This window comes from Lonchura striata, chromosome 1A (assembly GCF_050655825.1).
Source record: "Lonchura striata isolate lonStrDom1 chromosome 1A, ASM5065582v1, whole genome shotgun sequence".
NCBI classification, from domain to species: domain Eukaryota; kingdom Metazoa; phylum Chordata; class Aves; order Passeriformes; family Estrildidae; genus Lonchura; species Lonchura striata.
Genome location: NC_140741.1, coordinates 29280678 through 29298651, shown reverse-complemented (window position 1 = coordinate 29298651; position 17974 = coordinate 29280678). Strand labels below are relative to the sequence as shown.

Here is a 17974-nt window from a genome sequence, read left to right as displayed (position 1 = left end):
ATAGGTAGTAAATGGATCATAGCAATAAACTTTGTAAGTTGTGTTACCTTCCTACAGTCTTCCCATTTGACATTGTGAATTGTACTCATTACATAATGTATTATTATTCCCAAGTTAACTACAATTGCAACCTCTCCTGTGGCCTCTTTAGACCTGTGAATAATTTTTACAACTATGCCATTTCTCAGGGTGTAGCCCTGTGATGGGATATCTTTACCACCAAGGCAATAAATCCTGCAATTTACTGGCATCACTGCATCCACAGTAATGTCCCCTTAGTGGTAATTACAGGCTTAGGTAATAAGTAGTAAAACAATAATTGATGTGTGTACTTTAGTCTACTAAATCAGTCATCCTTTAGAAATTATTTCTCTGTTACAATCAGGGAAGAAAAACATAAAGTACTAAAACAGATTGAAAATAAAAATGTGTTGGCTCAAATTTGACCTTTACTTTTAGAGACAGATGCACATGTTGATATTCAGGGATCTACCAGAGAGTACCAGAGCAGACCCAACAAAGCAAAGGTAGGAATTCCTACAAGACATTCCTGTAGCAGCATGAAGTATCCCAAATCTTGGGCTCCTCAACACAAGAGAGACATATTGCTCCTGGAGCAGGCCAAGTGGAGGGCAACAAAGATGATTAAGGGACTGGAGACTCTCTCTTATGAGAAAAGGCTGAGAACATGAGGCTTTTCAGTCTTGAGAAGACAAGAACAAGAGCAGACCTCATTGATGTATATAAGTGTCTGAAGGGTGGGTGTCAAGAGGATGGAGCCAGGCTATGCTCAGTGATGCCAAGCAATAGGACAAGAGCCAACAGGCAGAAACTGATGCAGAAGTAGTTCCACCTGAACATGAGGAAGAACTTTACTGTCAAGCTGACCATGGACTGTAAAAGGTGGCCAGAGAGGTTGTGGAGCCTCCCTCATCAGAACCATCACCACCAAGAACCATCTTGGTGCAATTCTCTGCAATGTGCTCTAGGATGGCCCTGACTGAGTAGGAAGGTTGAACCAGACCACTGTCATCTTTCGCAATCTCATCCATTCTGTGATTCTGTGAACAAAAAACTACAACAGTGTGCAAAGAAGAAAGAAGTGGCTTCTTCTTATCTAAACAAGTAAGAAATGTGGATGCCAATCCTGCTAGTGGTGCCTACACTTTAGTAGGCTTCTAACAGACCAGAGAATATTTTATCAGTTCTGTATTTTACAGTTCAAGATTTTAGCCTTAAGTAAAAAAATGGATTTTTCAAATTAATAAGAATAAAAGGAAACCATCATAGGCAGGAATGGTAAAAAGAATGAACATTTTATTTCTTCAGCTAACATGGATCACAGTATAAGAATATTGATTCTGGTGACTGTAGGCTATAAAAGATTAAATCTACTTCGCCCACTGGAGAAATTATAAATAAGTATCTCTGTGTAATATTATTAAGATAACAGTTTTGAATTAGTGATCCATTCAATTTTAGAGCATGTCTGAAGTGTTCAACAGCAAAAGCCTCCTGTGGGAGGGAGCCTGTGTTGGAACAGGGAAAGACTCCTCTGCCTGCAGTGGCAGAAGCAATGTGTGATGGACTGAGTAACCCCCATGCCCCATTTCCCTGCCTCTGCAGGGGCAGGAGGGAGGGGTGTAAGGTCTTACTTTATTTCACATTATCCTGCTCTAATCTTCTTCATAACAAATTAAATTATTATCTCTAATTTGAGTGTGTTTTGCCTGTGACAGTAGTTGGTGAGTGATATCTCTATGTCCTTATCTCAGTCATGATCACTTTGTTACATTTTCTCTCCCTTTTCAGCTACAAAGGGGAGCAATAGGCTTTTGTGGATGCCTGGCATCCAGACAGGGTCAACCCACAACACCATCCAAGTGCAAGATGGATGATAAGAGATGACGTAGATGGCAAAATACAAGGAACCAGTGAGATATTAATGACTGCTCAGAACTGCACTTGGCAGACTATTGTTCACAATGGATTTTTGCAATAAACTTTAAGTCTTAGTATAAAGAGCTCTACAGGTGCTTGTGGAGAGGCATTAAAAAATGTAAAGAACAAAAGCGACAAAGTGTGGAAGTGTGGCATACCTAGGTTTGTTCACTAATAAAGGTAATATCATGTCTTTTAAGGCCAGAGAAAAGACTATTGGAATGACTGTGATAGATGACAACTAGTATTTTTTGTACAGGAAGTCTATCTTCAACACATAACTTGGATGACAGTGCCTAGCTCATTTGTTTTCAGAAGATGAAATCATAGAATCACAGAATGGAATAGGTTGGACGGGAACTTAAAATCACCTATATCCAACCCACCAGCCATGGGCAGGGACACCTTTCACTAAATGGGGTTATTCAGTACCCCATCCAACTTGGCCTTGAATACTTCCAGGGTTGGGCATCCACAGCTTCTCCTGGCAGCATACTGCAATGTCTCACCATCCCCACAGTAAGTAATTTCTTCATAATATCTAATCTAAACCTACCCTCTTTCAATTTAAAGTTATTCCCCCTTGCTCTATTCCCACTTGTAAATGTGCAAAGTCATTTCCTCTTGTAAAATGTGAGTGAAATTTGCATATATTAGAAGGTTCAGAGCAGAGCTAAAGTGCAGAAGCTTTTTCAGCCTGAGCAAAGCCAGATGGAGTGCTGGTCCTGGGCAGGACCCCGGTAAGAACAAGACCAGAGGCATTTTCTACTGAACTCTGTAGGAAGCATGCAGATTTGGAGGAAGGTTGGAGGTGGGTACTGCTGCTCTGTCTGGCCTGTATTTTAGTAGGATGATGATGGCTATACACTTCAGCAACACCGAGGAGGGAAGGCAGCAAAGAATTAAGAGCTCAGTTATAGTAAATTACTCTCTCTATATTTAAGGCAAACCCAAAAATGTTTTTATGTAAAGCGAGGTGAAGTTAGATGGAGAGGTTTGTATCACTAGACATTTGTATGTACTCATTGCATTTTTACGGTCTAAAGGGAAAGAGGGAAGAATCTATCATCACTGACATAGGCGCTTCGTCGTCCCGCAGAAAAGCCCACAAAAGCAATCCAAGCCTGTTACGCTGTCCGCCGGGGTGTCTCAGGCCGGAGCTGGTGCCTCTGCCGCGGGCCGCAGGGCACGTGTGTCGCCAGCAGGCCGAGACACAAGGCGCGCCCGCTGCCGCGGCCCCGGCCCCGGCCCGGAGCCGCCGCCGCTCGGGGGCCGCGGCCCCGCCCCGCAGCGCTGGCGTAGCGCTGACGCCGAGCCCGCCCCGCCGGGCCAGCCGGGGCAGCGGCGGGCCGGGGGCGCCGCTCGCAGCTGCTGGGCTCCCCCGCGGCGCCCGCCCGCTCCGCCGGGCCATGCGGTAGCGGCTGCGGCGGGCCGGGCTCTCGGCGGCCATGGAGCGGCTCCCCGGCGGCCGCCGGCCCCGGCTCGTGTCCTCGCTGGGGCTGGGGCGGCGCTCCTGGGAGGTCACCTTAGACGAGGAGCGGGGGCGGCTGGCCTGGCGCGACCCCCGCCCGCCGCGCCGCGCCGGCGGTGAGTGGGGCGGGCGGGGGCCGGGGCGCACCTGCCGCGGCCTGGGGCGGGCCGGGGCCGCCCGAGAGGCGCCGGCCCTCGGCGGCGGGGGAAGGGCGGCAGCCGCGTCCCGGTGCCGCGGCGCGGGAGCCGGCGGGGGCGGCTTGAGCCGGCGCTGCCCCGGGGCTCGGTGAGCATCCGGAGAGCTCCGGCGCAGTGAGCGCTTCCTGCCCTCGGGCGCCTGTGCGGCGCCTCCGCGGATCAGAGTCCGGCGGGCGGAGCGGGGCCCGATCCCACGCGGGGCCGGCAGGGCGCTCGGAGCGGGGAGCGCGGGCGGGACAGCGCTCGGCAGCCGCCGGCTGTGCTGCCCGGCTGTGCCTTCCGAGACAAAGCCGAGAGCGCTGACCGGGCTCTGCCTTCCGAGACAAAGCGGAGAGCGCTGACCGGGCTGTGCCTGCCGAGACAAAGCGGAGAGCGCTGACCGGGCTGTGCCTGCCGAGACAAAGCCGAGCGCTGCTCTCGCTGAGGCGCAGCCCCTGCGAGCGAGCGCGTCCCGCGAGGGGCGGACAGCCCGGCCGAGCGTCTGTGCCGGGCGTGCCGCCGGCAGCACGGGGCACACCTGTCCCCGCAGCTGGCCGGGCTAAGCGCACCCTTGGGCAGCTGAGCCCCATTGTTTCTTGGCGCCGCGTGTACGGAGAAACGTGTAGTTTGTATGTATTTAAAGTAATCGTAGCGGTACATAAGAGACTTACAAAACCTTAAAAAAGCAGTTTTGGTTCTTTTAGTTACAGTAAGACTTGTGGTTAAAAACACTTTCATACTGAGGCAGTGTCTCAGGCAATGACTACTTTTGTTGTTTGGGTTGGGGTTTTTTTGAGCTTTTTTAAAAACTCAGCTTTCTCAGGGCCTTAGTGGAAATTTTGCAAAGAAAGTTTAACTTCTGAGATTTACTGGTTTGGAAATATTTAATATAGGCTACTAGTTTGCAATGTGGTAACAAAGATTTCTATATTTCCCCTTCTGTGCAGTTAGCATAGTGTAAGTGTACAAAACTGCCAGTCTGAGGAGTCAGAAAATACCTGAAAAAAATACCTGAAAAAAATCAGATTAACTTGTGAGGATGTTTGCATATCAAACTATCTACTGTACTTTTGAGAGGTATTTTCTTCAAGGCCTTTGACTTTGGTGGTTTTATATAGTAATTATTCTCATTTTTAGTGTAGCCCTATTAACATGGCATATGAACATTTGAAAATGTGTAATGTCCTTTTTTCACAACAGCTGCTGTAGAATTGAAAATTGCTGTCATCCCCATTCTAGAGGTTGCAGGATCTGAGACAGTGAGACACTAATAATAGAAAGGCTGACTAGAAGTTTTATCTGAGGAAGGTTTGAATAGAGATGTTTCTAATCCCTGGCAAGTCTCCAAACTTAAATAGTTCAATAGTTCTTCCATTCTTACCATGTATCTTCGTTAAATATTTTTCGGATTTTATCATAATATCTTATTGGACTGAGGCTTTTTTCAAGAAGGTGAGGGAAAAAGGAGAAAGAGAACTCAAGAATTGCAAGAATTTGGTGCAACAGTTTACATAACTGAGATTTTGTTTTTTTAAGTACAGCTCTTCTTATTCATAATTTAAAAATAGAGTTTGTTATCCTTCCCTTACTATTGTGCAAGTAGTTTGACAAAATCTAGTGTCTATCAACAATACTGATGAAAAAAGTCGTCAAAAATTCCTGAACTTTTCTCAGTTAAAATAACTTTAGACTTAAAGGACAAATTGATGCTTTAATTCTGCTGAACTTAAAACATTGTTGTGAAAAATAGGCTGTATACTTTTCAAAATGAAATAAAATTAGTCTAGATAAAGGTACCTGGATCTTAAATTTAAAATAGGAAGTTTCAAGACTTTTTGGGGTAATTACTCCCACTAGGTAACATAGCTCTTACTTTGGAGATAATTCAGTTGAAATGTGTAAAAGTCTTCTAAAATACACCTTTGCAAAGTCACTAGGAGACTTGCCTAGAGCAAGTTCAAGGGGAGTGCCATTCTCCTGGCTGATGAATTCCTTTAGACCAAGCATGAGTGCCACAGATTCACAGTAGCCTTCTCATGAGCACTCTAAAATATACCACTGCTTGCAGTTGTGAATTTTTAGTACTTTTTAAGTTGTAAGTTTTCTTGACTTGCTCCTGGTAGACCAAATGATGTATGCACCTGGTCTGAAGCATGTTCCCAATGTCAGAATTCTGGGAGTGGTGGATGGAGAGTGGGACACAGTAAATTAGTTTCATATGAGGCAGTTTCTGGAGTAGTACCCAGCTAGAGATGCCTTAAGAGGCAAGTGTGGTTACAGAGTGCAGTCACTGTCTTGTAGCACAGATATTAACAATATTTTGGAAAATGGGATGTGAAATCACAAGAGAAAATAGAAGAAAAAGAGATGCCTAAGTATTCTGGGGCACAGGTATAATTAATTTATGTAGGAATCAATGCAGTAGATAATGTACCTTCTCTTCTTAACACACTTGTTAATTCATATGTTCCCTGCACTTGAGCTTTAATTTCGTCACAGTTTTGTATTATTGCTGCTCTGTTGTCTCCAAGCTCTTTCTAAGACCTGTGATGATTCATGTTCTCTACAATTATTTTGGAAATATGAGCAGCATACTGCTCATATAAATAAACTTAATAATATGGAAGGTGGTTAGTTAGAAGCATATAATTTCAGAAGAGTGGCTTGACCAAGATTGGTATCATTCTACCATTTAGCCTTTGACTACATGACTACATTGTGTCTAAATACAGACTAAATTATGCAGTGTAAAAGTGCTATATTTCATGTTTAGTAGGTAGCTATTACAGTGAACCAGTTGTCTTTGAACTGTAAAAACTTGAGCTACTTATTTTCAGAGCATTTATTGCTGTATTGAATTTAGGTATATAAATAAAAATTGTTTGGTATATGTTTTTTCATATATTTTTTCATATACTTTCAAACTTTGACATGTACAGAACTAGAGCTATAGCTAGATGTATTGTAGAAGTGTTTAAATGTTTACGTTTCCCCATTGCATCCAAAATCAGGAACAGATGGGAAATAACACAGACTTTGTCCTGTTGTCCAGGAAAGTACAGTTTTAGAGAGAATAGGGAGATTCTTTTTTCTCATCTCTATACAGTGATATTTGTATGCATACATATATATGTATATATGTATGTATTTAAATGTTATTCTGTCAAAATGCAGAAGTAGTAGTGATTCAGAAGAATTCCTTTTAATGCTGTTATTTTGAAGATACCAACAATAACAAAAACATCAAATGTTTGTTCAAGTCATGGTGTATTTTTAATTTCTGAAATACAATTTCCTACTGTTAGACTTTGTTTAAGGGTATCATAGTTTCAAGTTCTCTCTTCAGCATCATCAGGTTCCTGTTTCCTGTTCTTTGATGGTTAGACATATTTGAACTTCTGTGGAAAACTTTTACCTGTAAATTTTTGTGTGTTTCTTTGTTACTTTCAGCTATGCATCCTTTTTTCTTAGGGATGTCTTAATCTTAAATTTTTCTGATGAACATTATTTTTCAACCTTGTTACATTTTTCAGTGAGATTCAATGGTTAATCATAAATAGCATATGCAAAGCTGGTCAGCTAAATTTTTTTATTATTTCCCTGATGTTGATGGCACAGTCAAGTTTTTCTCAAGTGACACATCATAAAACTTTTCGTACCAAATTCATAGCAGAGTGTATATTGTATGTATATACTTAGAGGTATTTCAGAAGTATTGGCTAAGGTTTTATTGTGCCTGGTACTGAAGCATTACAAATGCAGAATGAGACTATCTTGTCATTTTTCTAGGATTTTTTCCCCCAAAGAACAAACATGAAGGGGATGACCAAACCAGACCCTCAGCTCTATGCATTCATTTATGGTGTGTGCTTTCTTTTAGCCTTTGTATTTCATAACTCTCTTCCATGTGTCCTTTCCAAAGCAACTGCCTGAGGAAGCCTCAGTACTAGTGTTCAGGACACTGCTGTCATTCTGGTGGACTCTAAAGAAAGCTCAGTTTGATAAACAGGGTACTTAGCAGAGGGTGGGCCAGCTTGCCAACAAGGTCTGTCCAGCACTTGCTGCTTGCAGAGTGTTGGCACATCCTTAGTCAAGGTCATTTGTCATCAGTCATTCCCATCTGGCAGTGGGTGTGTGCAGAAATGTGAGCCATGATTCTTTATAGGCAATGCCACAACTCCATTCCACAGGTGGGATGTGGGGAGCAACTGCTGCAGCAGGCATTGCCTCTTTGGAATGTGTTGTCTTCTGGAAGATACATTATGTAAATAGATATGCACACTCCATTAAACAATACATGTTCTTTAGTGTGCACCTTTTTGCTGGGTGGTTTCCCCCCCTTAAGGTGAATAAGTGCATCTTACTCCCTGCATTATCATTTAAATATTCATAGTTTAACCTGAAAGATTTTATTTGGAAATGCAGAAGAAACAATGGGAAGACATTCAATAGTATGATTTAAATATTCAAGTTGACCCAGTTTCACATTGCTGTGCTTTGATTCAGATTCATGTGATGTGAAGTAGCTGTGTGGTCATAGTAGATACTGGTCTGTTGGTTTACAAAGTACTTGAAGCTCTACTTTGAAAGAAGGAAATTTCCTTATACATGGCTGTGCATGGTGAAATCATGGTCTTTGGATGTTTGTGACTCCTCCACAGGATTTAAATCAATTGCGATACCTTTTTTCCTTCCCTCTTGTTTTAGGATGTGAATTGTCAGTAGTTCTGCTCTATATCCTAACTTCTCTTACTCTAGTGTTTATTAGACACAGCTTTCTATAGTGCATGATTGGTATAATACCAAGTACCTTTTGATAGAAAGAACTCCTGTTATCTTGCGTTTAGGTGAAGACAAATCTTCAACCTGAAAGCTTGACCCTTCATGTGGGCTCTAACAGCAAGTTAGTTTTCAAAGTGACTGAAAATACAATTTTTCTTTATAACCTATATCCCAGCTTTTTACTTGTTGATATTTTTAAATCATGAGAATATGCTAATAAGTTTAAATTAATTCTGAATGCCACTGCATCCATGGGCCCCAGCTGAATTTTAAGAATAAACCAAATGCTGTGATCAGCAACATTTTTGTGCTTGTGCATGTGTCTAGGTTGCTTTGAGCTAACACATTTGTGAGGGGGAAGTTTGGTCTGTAGGATATGTAGCTGGCAGTGATGAATGAACAAGTCTTGACTGGAGCTCTGAGTGAGTGCTCATAAACTCAGGAAGTGTTTTGTGGGAGTGGCAGACAGCAATGACACACCAAAAATCTTTTCTTAACACAGAAAAACACACTTCCAAGTGCTGGCTGCATTTTGCACAAAGAAGCCCACTGTTAATGTGCTTACCTTGATTTTGTTTCTGTGGGTTTTTTTCTTTTTCCTCTCTCCCACTTGCTTAATGTGGGAAAAGTAGTATACATCTAATTCAGTGTTCTGCTGATTTATCAGTTTGCTTTTAGGAAGAATGTTAAGATTAAGAGCACTGTGACCCAGAATGAGCAATGACTGGCACAGCCAGAGTGCTGAGAAGACTGTCACCTGTTTACTGTGTGTTTTGTTTAGCTTTTTAACTCCTTACTTTTTTTTTTTTTTTTTGCCATGCCCTTTCATACACCTGGATGAAAAGGCATGGCAAAATCTGGATGGTCAGCTCTTTGTTTCTAATATGCTAACCATTGACCATGGTGAAATTTTTGTCTAGAAGCTGTTGTGTGCTACTTGGTTGAGTAGATTGGACGGAGCCAAGTAAAATTCTTTCTTTGATATTTTCTGAGCCCATATTTAACCTTTTTTCATTAATTTTGATCTTGTAGTACAGGTGTAAGCAACTTTTTTTTGTTTGTTTGTTTTGTTAATGTGGCAATAAGATTTTCCATGTTTTGGGAGAAACGTAAAGGTGAAGGCCTTTGAGTGAACACCTTTATGCTCTGTCAGTGAAATAAATGTCTCATGCTACTTGATAATAGGGTAAGTGCTACAAAAGTAGCTGTGGGAAAGGATTATAATTAGTACATATGTGAAGCTTCAAGAAAGGCTGGGTTAGTACTATTTTTTGTGAGGCAGGGTTTGGTGACTAAATGGCAGATGATGGCATTGTGTTCATAGGAACAGGATTGTTGTGCTTATACTGAAGGTCTCTGCTTCACATTGAAAGCTTCCTCCTTCTGGGGACAAGGGGGAGGGGTGGGACTAAGTAGTTAGTTTGTAATGTGTTTAAACAATATTCTGTGTAGCACTAAGTCAAACAGTGATAGAGATATTTGGACTGATAGAAATTCTTGAGTTCTGTTCAAGCACATTAGAATTTGTTGTTATAAGCGGTAGGGAATGTTCTGAATAGCACATGTTATTTGAGACAGCTTTGCATCTTCCTGGCCATCTGCAATTACCAAGTTCAGTAGTGTGTGATTTTTGACTGCCTTAAGATTGGAGTATACTGTCAGGACAGTGGAGTTTCTTGGTGCTTTTATGGTGCTATGTAGTACTGAGGGGTGTAGTCAGCAGAGTTGATATTCCCAGAACAGAAACTCTTCAGACTTTCACCAAAGCCAAAGATTTACAGATGGTAGGTGGGATCTCATCTTCACTTTTGTTCCATTGGCTTTTTCCCCCCTTCCATTTTTCAGGAATCTATTTTTCAGATTTTTAACTCCAGTGCCGTAAGATAAAAAAAATACACATATAAACCAAAAATATTTATTTTTTGCTTTTTTTGTCATATCTGTGAAGAGAATTTCTGGAAAATCAAAACAGTCATGCAACTGTCAGACAGGGAACACAGAATTAGGAGAGCTTATAAGTGGTTTCAGGGTTAATAGAAGCTGTGTAATGTGTGCAGAAGTATTTACTCCAAAGAAATGCTTTCAGTGATACAGATTTGGAAGTACACAGTTGGACAACTTCATTATATAAAAAATGTCTAGTAAGACAATTACTTCAGTTGCTGCTCCCAGCATACATGTTAATAAGTATGCACTATGTACAACTGTTTCAAAAAATGTTATTTAGAGCACTGTCATTTAAATTTTGATCTAAATGTAGTTTCTGAGTTTTATAGTGTATCTTTGAGGAGTAACAAAATAAATTACCATTTAAATGCAATCTTTATAGATGCAACAAACTTTCTTTCATATTTTGACATATGGATCAGTAGCAGAGCCAGCAGAAAAATAAGTAAAAGCAGTTTTGGGAAAGAGAGATTAAAGAATGTTGTTCTTTTCCTTTATTGTTCCATCTCTGTTCTGTATTTCCTCTTCCTTGGATATATATATAGGTTAACCATATTGAGATCCCTTAGCAGATCTTGTATCTGTTAGGAAGACCAAATAACTGTTAGTGTCTAGTACTAGATATAGTTTTACATGTGTGTGTACAGGAAGTACATACAGTGTCATGGAGTTTATCTCTGCTCTTAGATCTTTATAACAACATTATGCGACTACTGCACTTCCCTGTCGTGCCTTGAGTATAGTAAATGCAATTATTATAAGCTGTGAAATTAGTTTTTAAGTTGAAACATTCAAATATAGCCAGATTCCTAAATTACCTCAGAGTAAAGTTGGAAGGCTGCATTTCTTTTGAATCATGCTAAAAAATTCAGGGAAGTTAAAATTACAAAATGAATATAAATTGCATCAAATTCCAAAAGCCCTTGAATGAGTAGTCCACAAATTGTCAATACATGTGATAATATTGGCTAAACCAATTAAATAGGATGGGAAAAATTAATAAAAGTGAATTGGTGGCAAATGGATTGCAGTCATCACTTTGAAGAGGTCAGGGAAACTTTTCACTCATTTTACATTCCTCACCACTACCATTGTACCACTGCAAAATAGTGACGAAAATGGAATGTAGAATAAACTCCAGTAACAATGACATTATTGTCTGTATTTTATGTGTCGAATATCTCAATATCTTGGTATCACTCCCTTTGTATATGTGAGAGAAGCAAGTATATTATAATTCTTACTATATAAGAGATAATTTACATGAGACTGTATTATTATAACAATATAAATCTTTTATACAGGTGTATGTATACAGATAGCACTTGCTTGTACATAAATACAAAGCATGCATTTTAAGTTTCACTTTTTTTGAGCTAAAGTAACAACAAAGCAGTGCTGAAATCAGTAATGAAGATGAGACAAAAGTCTTTAATTTGACAGGAGTTAAGAAGTCTGAGATGATGTTTAGGAGCTCTAGGAGAAAAGAGAATGAAGTTGGAGGAAATTAATTTCCTAGTCTGAGAACAAGAGGCCTTTAGTTATGAAAAACAGTTTTGAAGTTGATACAAGGAAAATATTTCACAGTACATAAACATAACATTTGAATTCTCTTCTTAAGAGATACTAAACTTTAAAAGCATAGTGGGATTTAAAATCTTAAGAATTCATATGAATGCCCTTCTTTCATAAGCCAGATACTTACTTGAGAATAACAAACAGCCTTTATAGTCTGTGTACTAAATTTAGTTGTACATTCTTTGAAATAGCTTGTGCTATTCACTGTGAAGTATCTAGACTAGGCCTCATAGAAGAGGCAGTTCAATTACTCTGAAGTCAATGTTGCTGAATTTTGGCTTCATGCAAAAATATGTTTATACATGAAATACCTTATTTTCTGAGAAATCATAGGCATTTAAAATACTGTTTTGAGTAGTTTGTAGGTGGTTATGGATTATGTGCTTTGACTAAAGACAAAAGAAAATTGAAAATATTCAGAAAATTTTTAGTTATGCTCCTGATTCTGCTTATTGAGCAACTGCTCTAATCATATGTCTGTATCAAATTAGGTATAGAAATAATCATTCAGGTGACGTTTGAAGATTCTAACATGTACGATCTTGTGTTCATACAGAAAACTGTTTTGTACCAATCTCAGAGATCATTGCTGTAGAAGAAACTGAGTTTAACAAGAAACAACGTAACATTGGGAGATGGCAAAAAATGGCAAAGCTACATGCTTTCACCGGTAAGACAAGGATTCTTCTGCTTATTATTCTGTGAAGGTACTTTAAGGCAGACTCAAAAGGAATTGTCAGAGTTTTGGGGTTTTTTTAACAGAAATAATGTGTTTAAAAAAACTCCACCCCAAAAAAAGGCAGCCATCCAAAAAAAAAAAAAACCAAAAAAACAAAACAAACAACAAAAAAAACACCAAAAAAGACCCCCCAAAAAAAACCCACCCCACTAAAATCCCAAACTGAAAATATCCCAAGCAGAAGTCCCACAAAACAAACAAAAGAACCCCTACCAAAAATCTGTTGGTTTATATTTAAAGACCTTTATCTGGAAAATAAAACTCTTCCTACAAGATCACATGCTGTGTTTAGTTATTTTTTAATGAAGTTCAAACTAATGTCTGAGTGTTCACCCTAGCGTCTTTCTGTTGTTGAGTGACTGCTGCAGGACACCTGCTTTCTACTTCTTGACTAGAAAATCAAGAGAGCCTGAAAGAATGAGTCCTCAGTGTTTTTGATTACTCCTACCCATCAGGATGTATGCATGAAAGTTACTTTGTATTACTGACTGCATTCTTAAAACAAAGTGCCAGAAATAAGTGTCTAGTTTTGAAAAGAGTGATGACTTCTGTGCTAAAAAGATGTCATGCCAGAATTTTATGTTGTATTTTCCTCACCTTTACTCCTCCAGTAAGAATGATTTGAGATACTGTATATGAAGTGTAGGTATAAGGTCTTAATCCATAAGAAAACAAAATGATTTTTTCTCAAATTTCAACTTTATAGGATGAAATTCACCCTGTTGGTTACATGAGTGTTGATGTCAGTATGGCTTATCTTACTAAGCTTGTGGCTTTTTATGTAGATAATTGCAGACTTTAATACAAATATGTAAGCTTGGTGAACTTGTGAACAAGTATGTCTATAATAAGTTGATGAGACATGGCATCTTTAAAAATAATTCTTTGTTTAGGTGTCTGCTTGTTAGCAAGTGTTTTCATTTGGACTCTCTACAAATGTGCTGGCCATACTCTGAATGCTTCTGTCATTTGTAGAAGTGTGTAGTGGAGGTTAATTACAGGTCAGTATTTTGGAGATCTTTCTGAAGTGCATTTTTTGTTTCACAGAACCATCTCATTATGGTTTTGTTTTTTGTTTTGTTTTTTAAATTTAAATAGTGTATTATGTGAAGAAAGCCCGAAATCACCGCTGGCGGTGCAGTGACGCGACGTTTTGGTGTGAAGATGAGCACTTATGTAATCAGTGGACACAGGCGCTGAAGGAATTACTTGAAATGCAGAGTAAGTTTGAATAAACTGTGAACATTTGTACCATCATTTTGTAGGCCTGTACATCAATCAATGTTATTTTGATATATCTATTTTTATGAACTCTTAAGAGCAGCTTTTGCTCTAAAATTGAGGGAGCTAAGAGTTGAAGTGTTTCCTTATCATTGCTTTATCTTACATATTCACTAAGTTGTACTGAGTGCTTTAATCAGTCAGGACTGGTGGTCATATAATTTTACCCAGATATAAATTATTTTCACAAAATAGAGACACATTGGAAGCTTAGCAGAGGATCTAAATGATTGTAGCTTTGGAAGAAGTAATGGGCAGATGTAAGCTCAGGGATTTAAGGTACTCTAGAGATTTGAGGTCAAGGACTGTAGCAATTGGAAGATTTATGGGTGTGTTTCACCTTTCCAGACTGTCATCAGCAAAATGTGTCTTATGTAGTAGGAATTCCTATTAATCATTTCTGAGACTCTTGGACATCTACTTCATGGGAGGTTAAAAATAATTTTGAAGGAGTTATTCCTGAGAGAGATACCTTGATAGATGTCAGGAAGCAGCAGGAGCAGAGTGACTGACAGAAAGGAGGTCAAGGGTGATGATAGCAGAGGCAGTGCCTTGCTGACCAGGGCCCCACTGTCTCTGGGCAGCATGGGCAGAGCAGGGATGGGGATAGATACAGGTCCAATTTACAGCCCAGGTGAGATACAGCAATTGGATCCAGCCAGGGAGGTTGGAGCAGAACAGCTGGAGCTGGGGACAGGAGTAGGGATGAGCTCCCTGCAGTGTAGGTCTGAGGCCCTTCTGAGATACATGGCTGGAGAAGGGATTGGATACAAGTACACCTACAGTGGGACTTAAGCAAATATGTAAGGCTTACAGAATAAAAATGAGTATTTTAGAAAAGCTTTTCTGAACAAGCAATGGAAGTATTCTTAATGTTTTTGTTTTGCATACATTACACAAGATACATCTGTCTTTTTCAAAAACTGGGGTTTGTGCACCTATTCAGTACACCTGTGAGAACTGTGGCCTGAGCAGTCAATTCATTTGAATGCAGTTGTTAATTTTATTAGTAACAAATTCCTTCAGGAAGGGGAATATGTTCTTAGATGGGGTGAATAATGCTTTGAGTGTACAGCAGAATTAAACCACTCAGTCTATCTAGATGGGTGGATTTGTTGTAAAAGTGTGCTGATGTAATAAGTCTAATATATTTTCCTTTTAAACTAATAATCTAGAATGCCATTTGAGGAAGTACAGATGTTAATGTTTTTGTCTGTTCCATAAAAAAAGGAAGGTGCAGCAAGCATTAGTGTTTTATGTCTCTGTTAATACAGAGGACTAATAATTGTTTTAATTGACACTACTAGTGTAAATCTATAACTGGACAAATTTGAGATAGTAATGTCAAAAGTGCTTTTGGAGGGGGGAAGGGGTAGCACTTTAGGGCAACTAACACTGCAGGACAAGCATTTGCTGTGCAGCATGTAGTTTTGTGAGGCATTCTTAGTGTGACTTGATCACAGAAAGGAAATTGATTTCCTTAAGTGTTACTGAAGAAAGTTTAAACAAATTTATGTAAATAAGTATTTTTATGTATGCTTCACTTACAAGTGGCTTTGCTATTGCTGCCCTTTTTGTCTTCTATGCCTGTAATACTCATGTAATTAGAGTAACTTGAGTAGTGGAAAGGTACTACAAGAATGACAAGTAGCAATGTAAGCTAGGGAGTCAAAAGAAATAATTCTGAATTTCATCTGCTCTCTTATTAGCAGTTTGTTCAATACTGTTGATGCCAGTATATTAAAGAGAGCAGATGAAGGAGGCTTTTATAGCTTTTTGTTAAAGAGTTACAGGCCTATTATGCTGTGTTTGCTTTGATGTTAATAGGTTTGGTTTTGTATGGCTTAATTAAATTTTTTATGTGTACAAAAGCAGTATACTATGGTTTTCCTTACTGCAGAGTCTAGACCAAAGCAGCTGCTTGTGTATATTAATCCCTATGGAGGAAAAAGACAAGGGAAGAGGATTTATGAACAGAAAGTTGCTCCACTCTTCAGTCTGGCTTCTATATCCACTGATGTTGTTAGTGAGTAATGACTATTTCTATTAATAAACACAGTATGGACTCTTTAAAACAATCCTGAGTAGCTGAAGTTCTTTCTGTTAGTTGCCTATTTTTATTAGGGAAGTGAAACAAAGCAGTGGAGAATGTTTTCCAAATAAAGCATAGCTAGCCATATAAATGGCAACTTTCTGTCAGCTTCCTGCTTACTAAAGTAAAACTTTTTGTGCTTCTGAGCTATTTGAGCTGTAAATAAAAGATGTTGCCTTTCTTCTCTTTTTCAGTTTCACTGTTAAAGCTAATAGATCATTTGCACAATTTTTACTGAAATATTTTTTTTCTGTATGTACTGTGTATGTCTCCTTTAATTATTTCTCTGGCAAAAAACTTTAGAGACACATCTTATGGACAGGCTGTTTTATAGTCACATTGGTAATAGAATCATGGTTATTAATTAATTTATTTTTATAATTCTATATTATATACAGCTTTATAGTAATTTTTAATAATAAATTTTAATGTGTTTATTTCTTCACAGTAACCGAACATGCTAACCATGCCAAGGACAACTTATTTGAAGTTAATATTTATAAATATGATGGGTAAGTAACTTTACTTGCCTTTTCTATTATTTTTGAGCCAATATATTATGTATTTGTTCTGTTCTTGTCTGTATATTTAAAAGGGTAGCCTTAATTGCTAATACATTTATTGCAACAATTGAAAGTCCTGGGGCATGTTCCTTTTTGTAGGAGATCCACATTTAGGAGTATAAAAAGAAAAGTAAACTGTTTCAGTAAACTTGTTCAACACAATATATTCAAGCATAGTATAGCAATGTTTGTATGAGATTTGTGTTCAAAAGATGAATGCAAGATTAATTCTACTCAGTTGAGCATTCTGTTATAGCTTGAAAACTACCCAGAAACGTTTTATGTTCTTGACATACATGAGTTCTGAACACTACACCAGTAGCATTCAGCCTATGTAAAAACATGGACTGTTCAGAAGTATTTCAGGTGGTTCCTCTTGCTGTATATGACTGTTCAATAGTGGCAACATCATTTGGCTTTATTTGCATTTCTTCTGTTTCGAAGTTACTGCTTTAAAAGAAGACCTGACTGAAGGTGATCTTGCGTTCCATTATTAAGTCTGCTGTAGAAGCTGAATATTTTAATAAAAATGCTAGTAATTTCAGTTTCCCGTTCATGACATGAAACAAGTTACAAGTCTGAAAAAACATGAAAATGTATGCAGATAAACTCTCATACCTACAATATTTTAAAGTTGTATTTTGTGCCTGTTGACAGGTACATTTAAACTGGTACATTGCAAGAAGAAAACACATTGAGTCTTTTCAGAGTACGTTTGCTGTAGTATTTTGCTATTTACATTATCTGTGTTGAGTAAGGGCATGATGTTGGGAAATGGTGCTAGTAAGAAATGACATTCATAGGCTGAGTTCCTAGACTTCACCTGCTTTAAAATTACTTGCCTTCAAATAAAGAGTTTTTGTCTATGCTGTGATTTTTCTAAATTTTTCAGAAGTTCAAGAAAGGAAAACACTGAACCTAGAAAAACCTAGTTGTTGTTTTTCCTTTTCATTTGATCTGTGATTTGAAATAAGGGTACTGATGGTTGGTGAAATTTCAACACAGAGCAGAAAGGGAGGCAAATGAGCCCATATCCAGTCCTAGCAAATTGTTTTTTACAGCAAATGGTAGTGACCAATTGTGGTAGTATCTGAAGTGTTTTTTGCAGATTCAAAGTCTCGTATTGTAGAATTTTTTCCTTTTTTTTTTTTTTTGGGCGGGGGGAGGGGTTGTTTGTTTTGGTTTTGTTTTGTGTTTTTTGTTGGGATCTGGTGGTTTGTTGTTTGGTTGGTTGGTTTTTTGGGGTTTTTTGGGCATTTTTTTTTGTTTTGTTTTGTTTTTTGTCTCTCTAACATTGCAAGATGAGCAATAGGCCAGAAAAATGCATCTTTTAAGACTCTTAAGATGCTTCTGTTCCTGGGCTGGGCCTGAATGGCAGTTTACTTGTGATCTGCAGCCTGTCTT

At 38.9% G+C, this 17974-nt stretch overlaps 1 protein-coding gene across 3 annotated transcripts in view; it reads left to right on the top strand.

Annotated features, from left to right (window-relative positions):
- Positions 1-2712: 2712 nt before the first annotated feature.
- The window catches only part of CERK (ceramide kinase), a 43588-nt gene continuing 28326 nt past the window's right edge, over positions 2713-17974 (top strand). Inside the window, exons 1-5 of one of the 3 annotated variants that reach the window (XM_085570416.1) lie at positions 2713-2752; positions 12452-12565; positions 13733-13855; positions 15816-15941; positions 16456-16519. In XM_085570416.1, the coding sequence (XP_085426542.1) occupies positions 2728-2752; positions 12452-12565; positions 13733-13855; positions 15816-15941; positions 16456-16519 (452 nt within the window). In that variant the 5' untranslated portion in view covers positions 2713-2727. Of the gene's footprint in view, positions 2753-3323; positions 3529-4101; positions 7451-12451; positions 12566-13732; positions 13856-15815; positions 15942-16455; positions 16520-17974 lie in introns of those variants that run through there. The other 2 variants (XM_021524819.3, XM_085570415.1) reach the window with 2 other exon arrangements.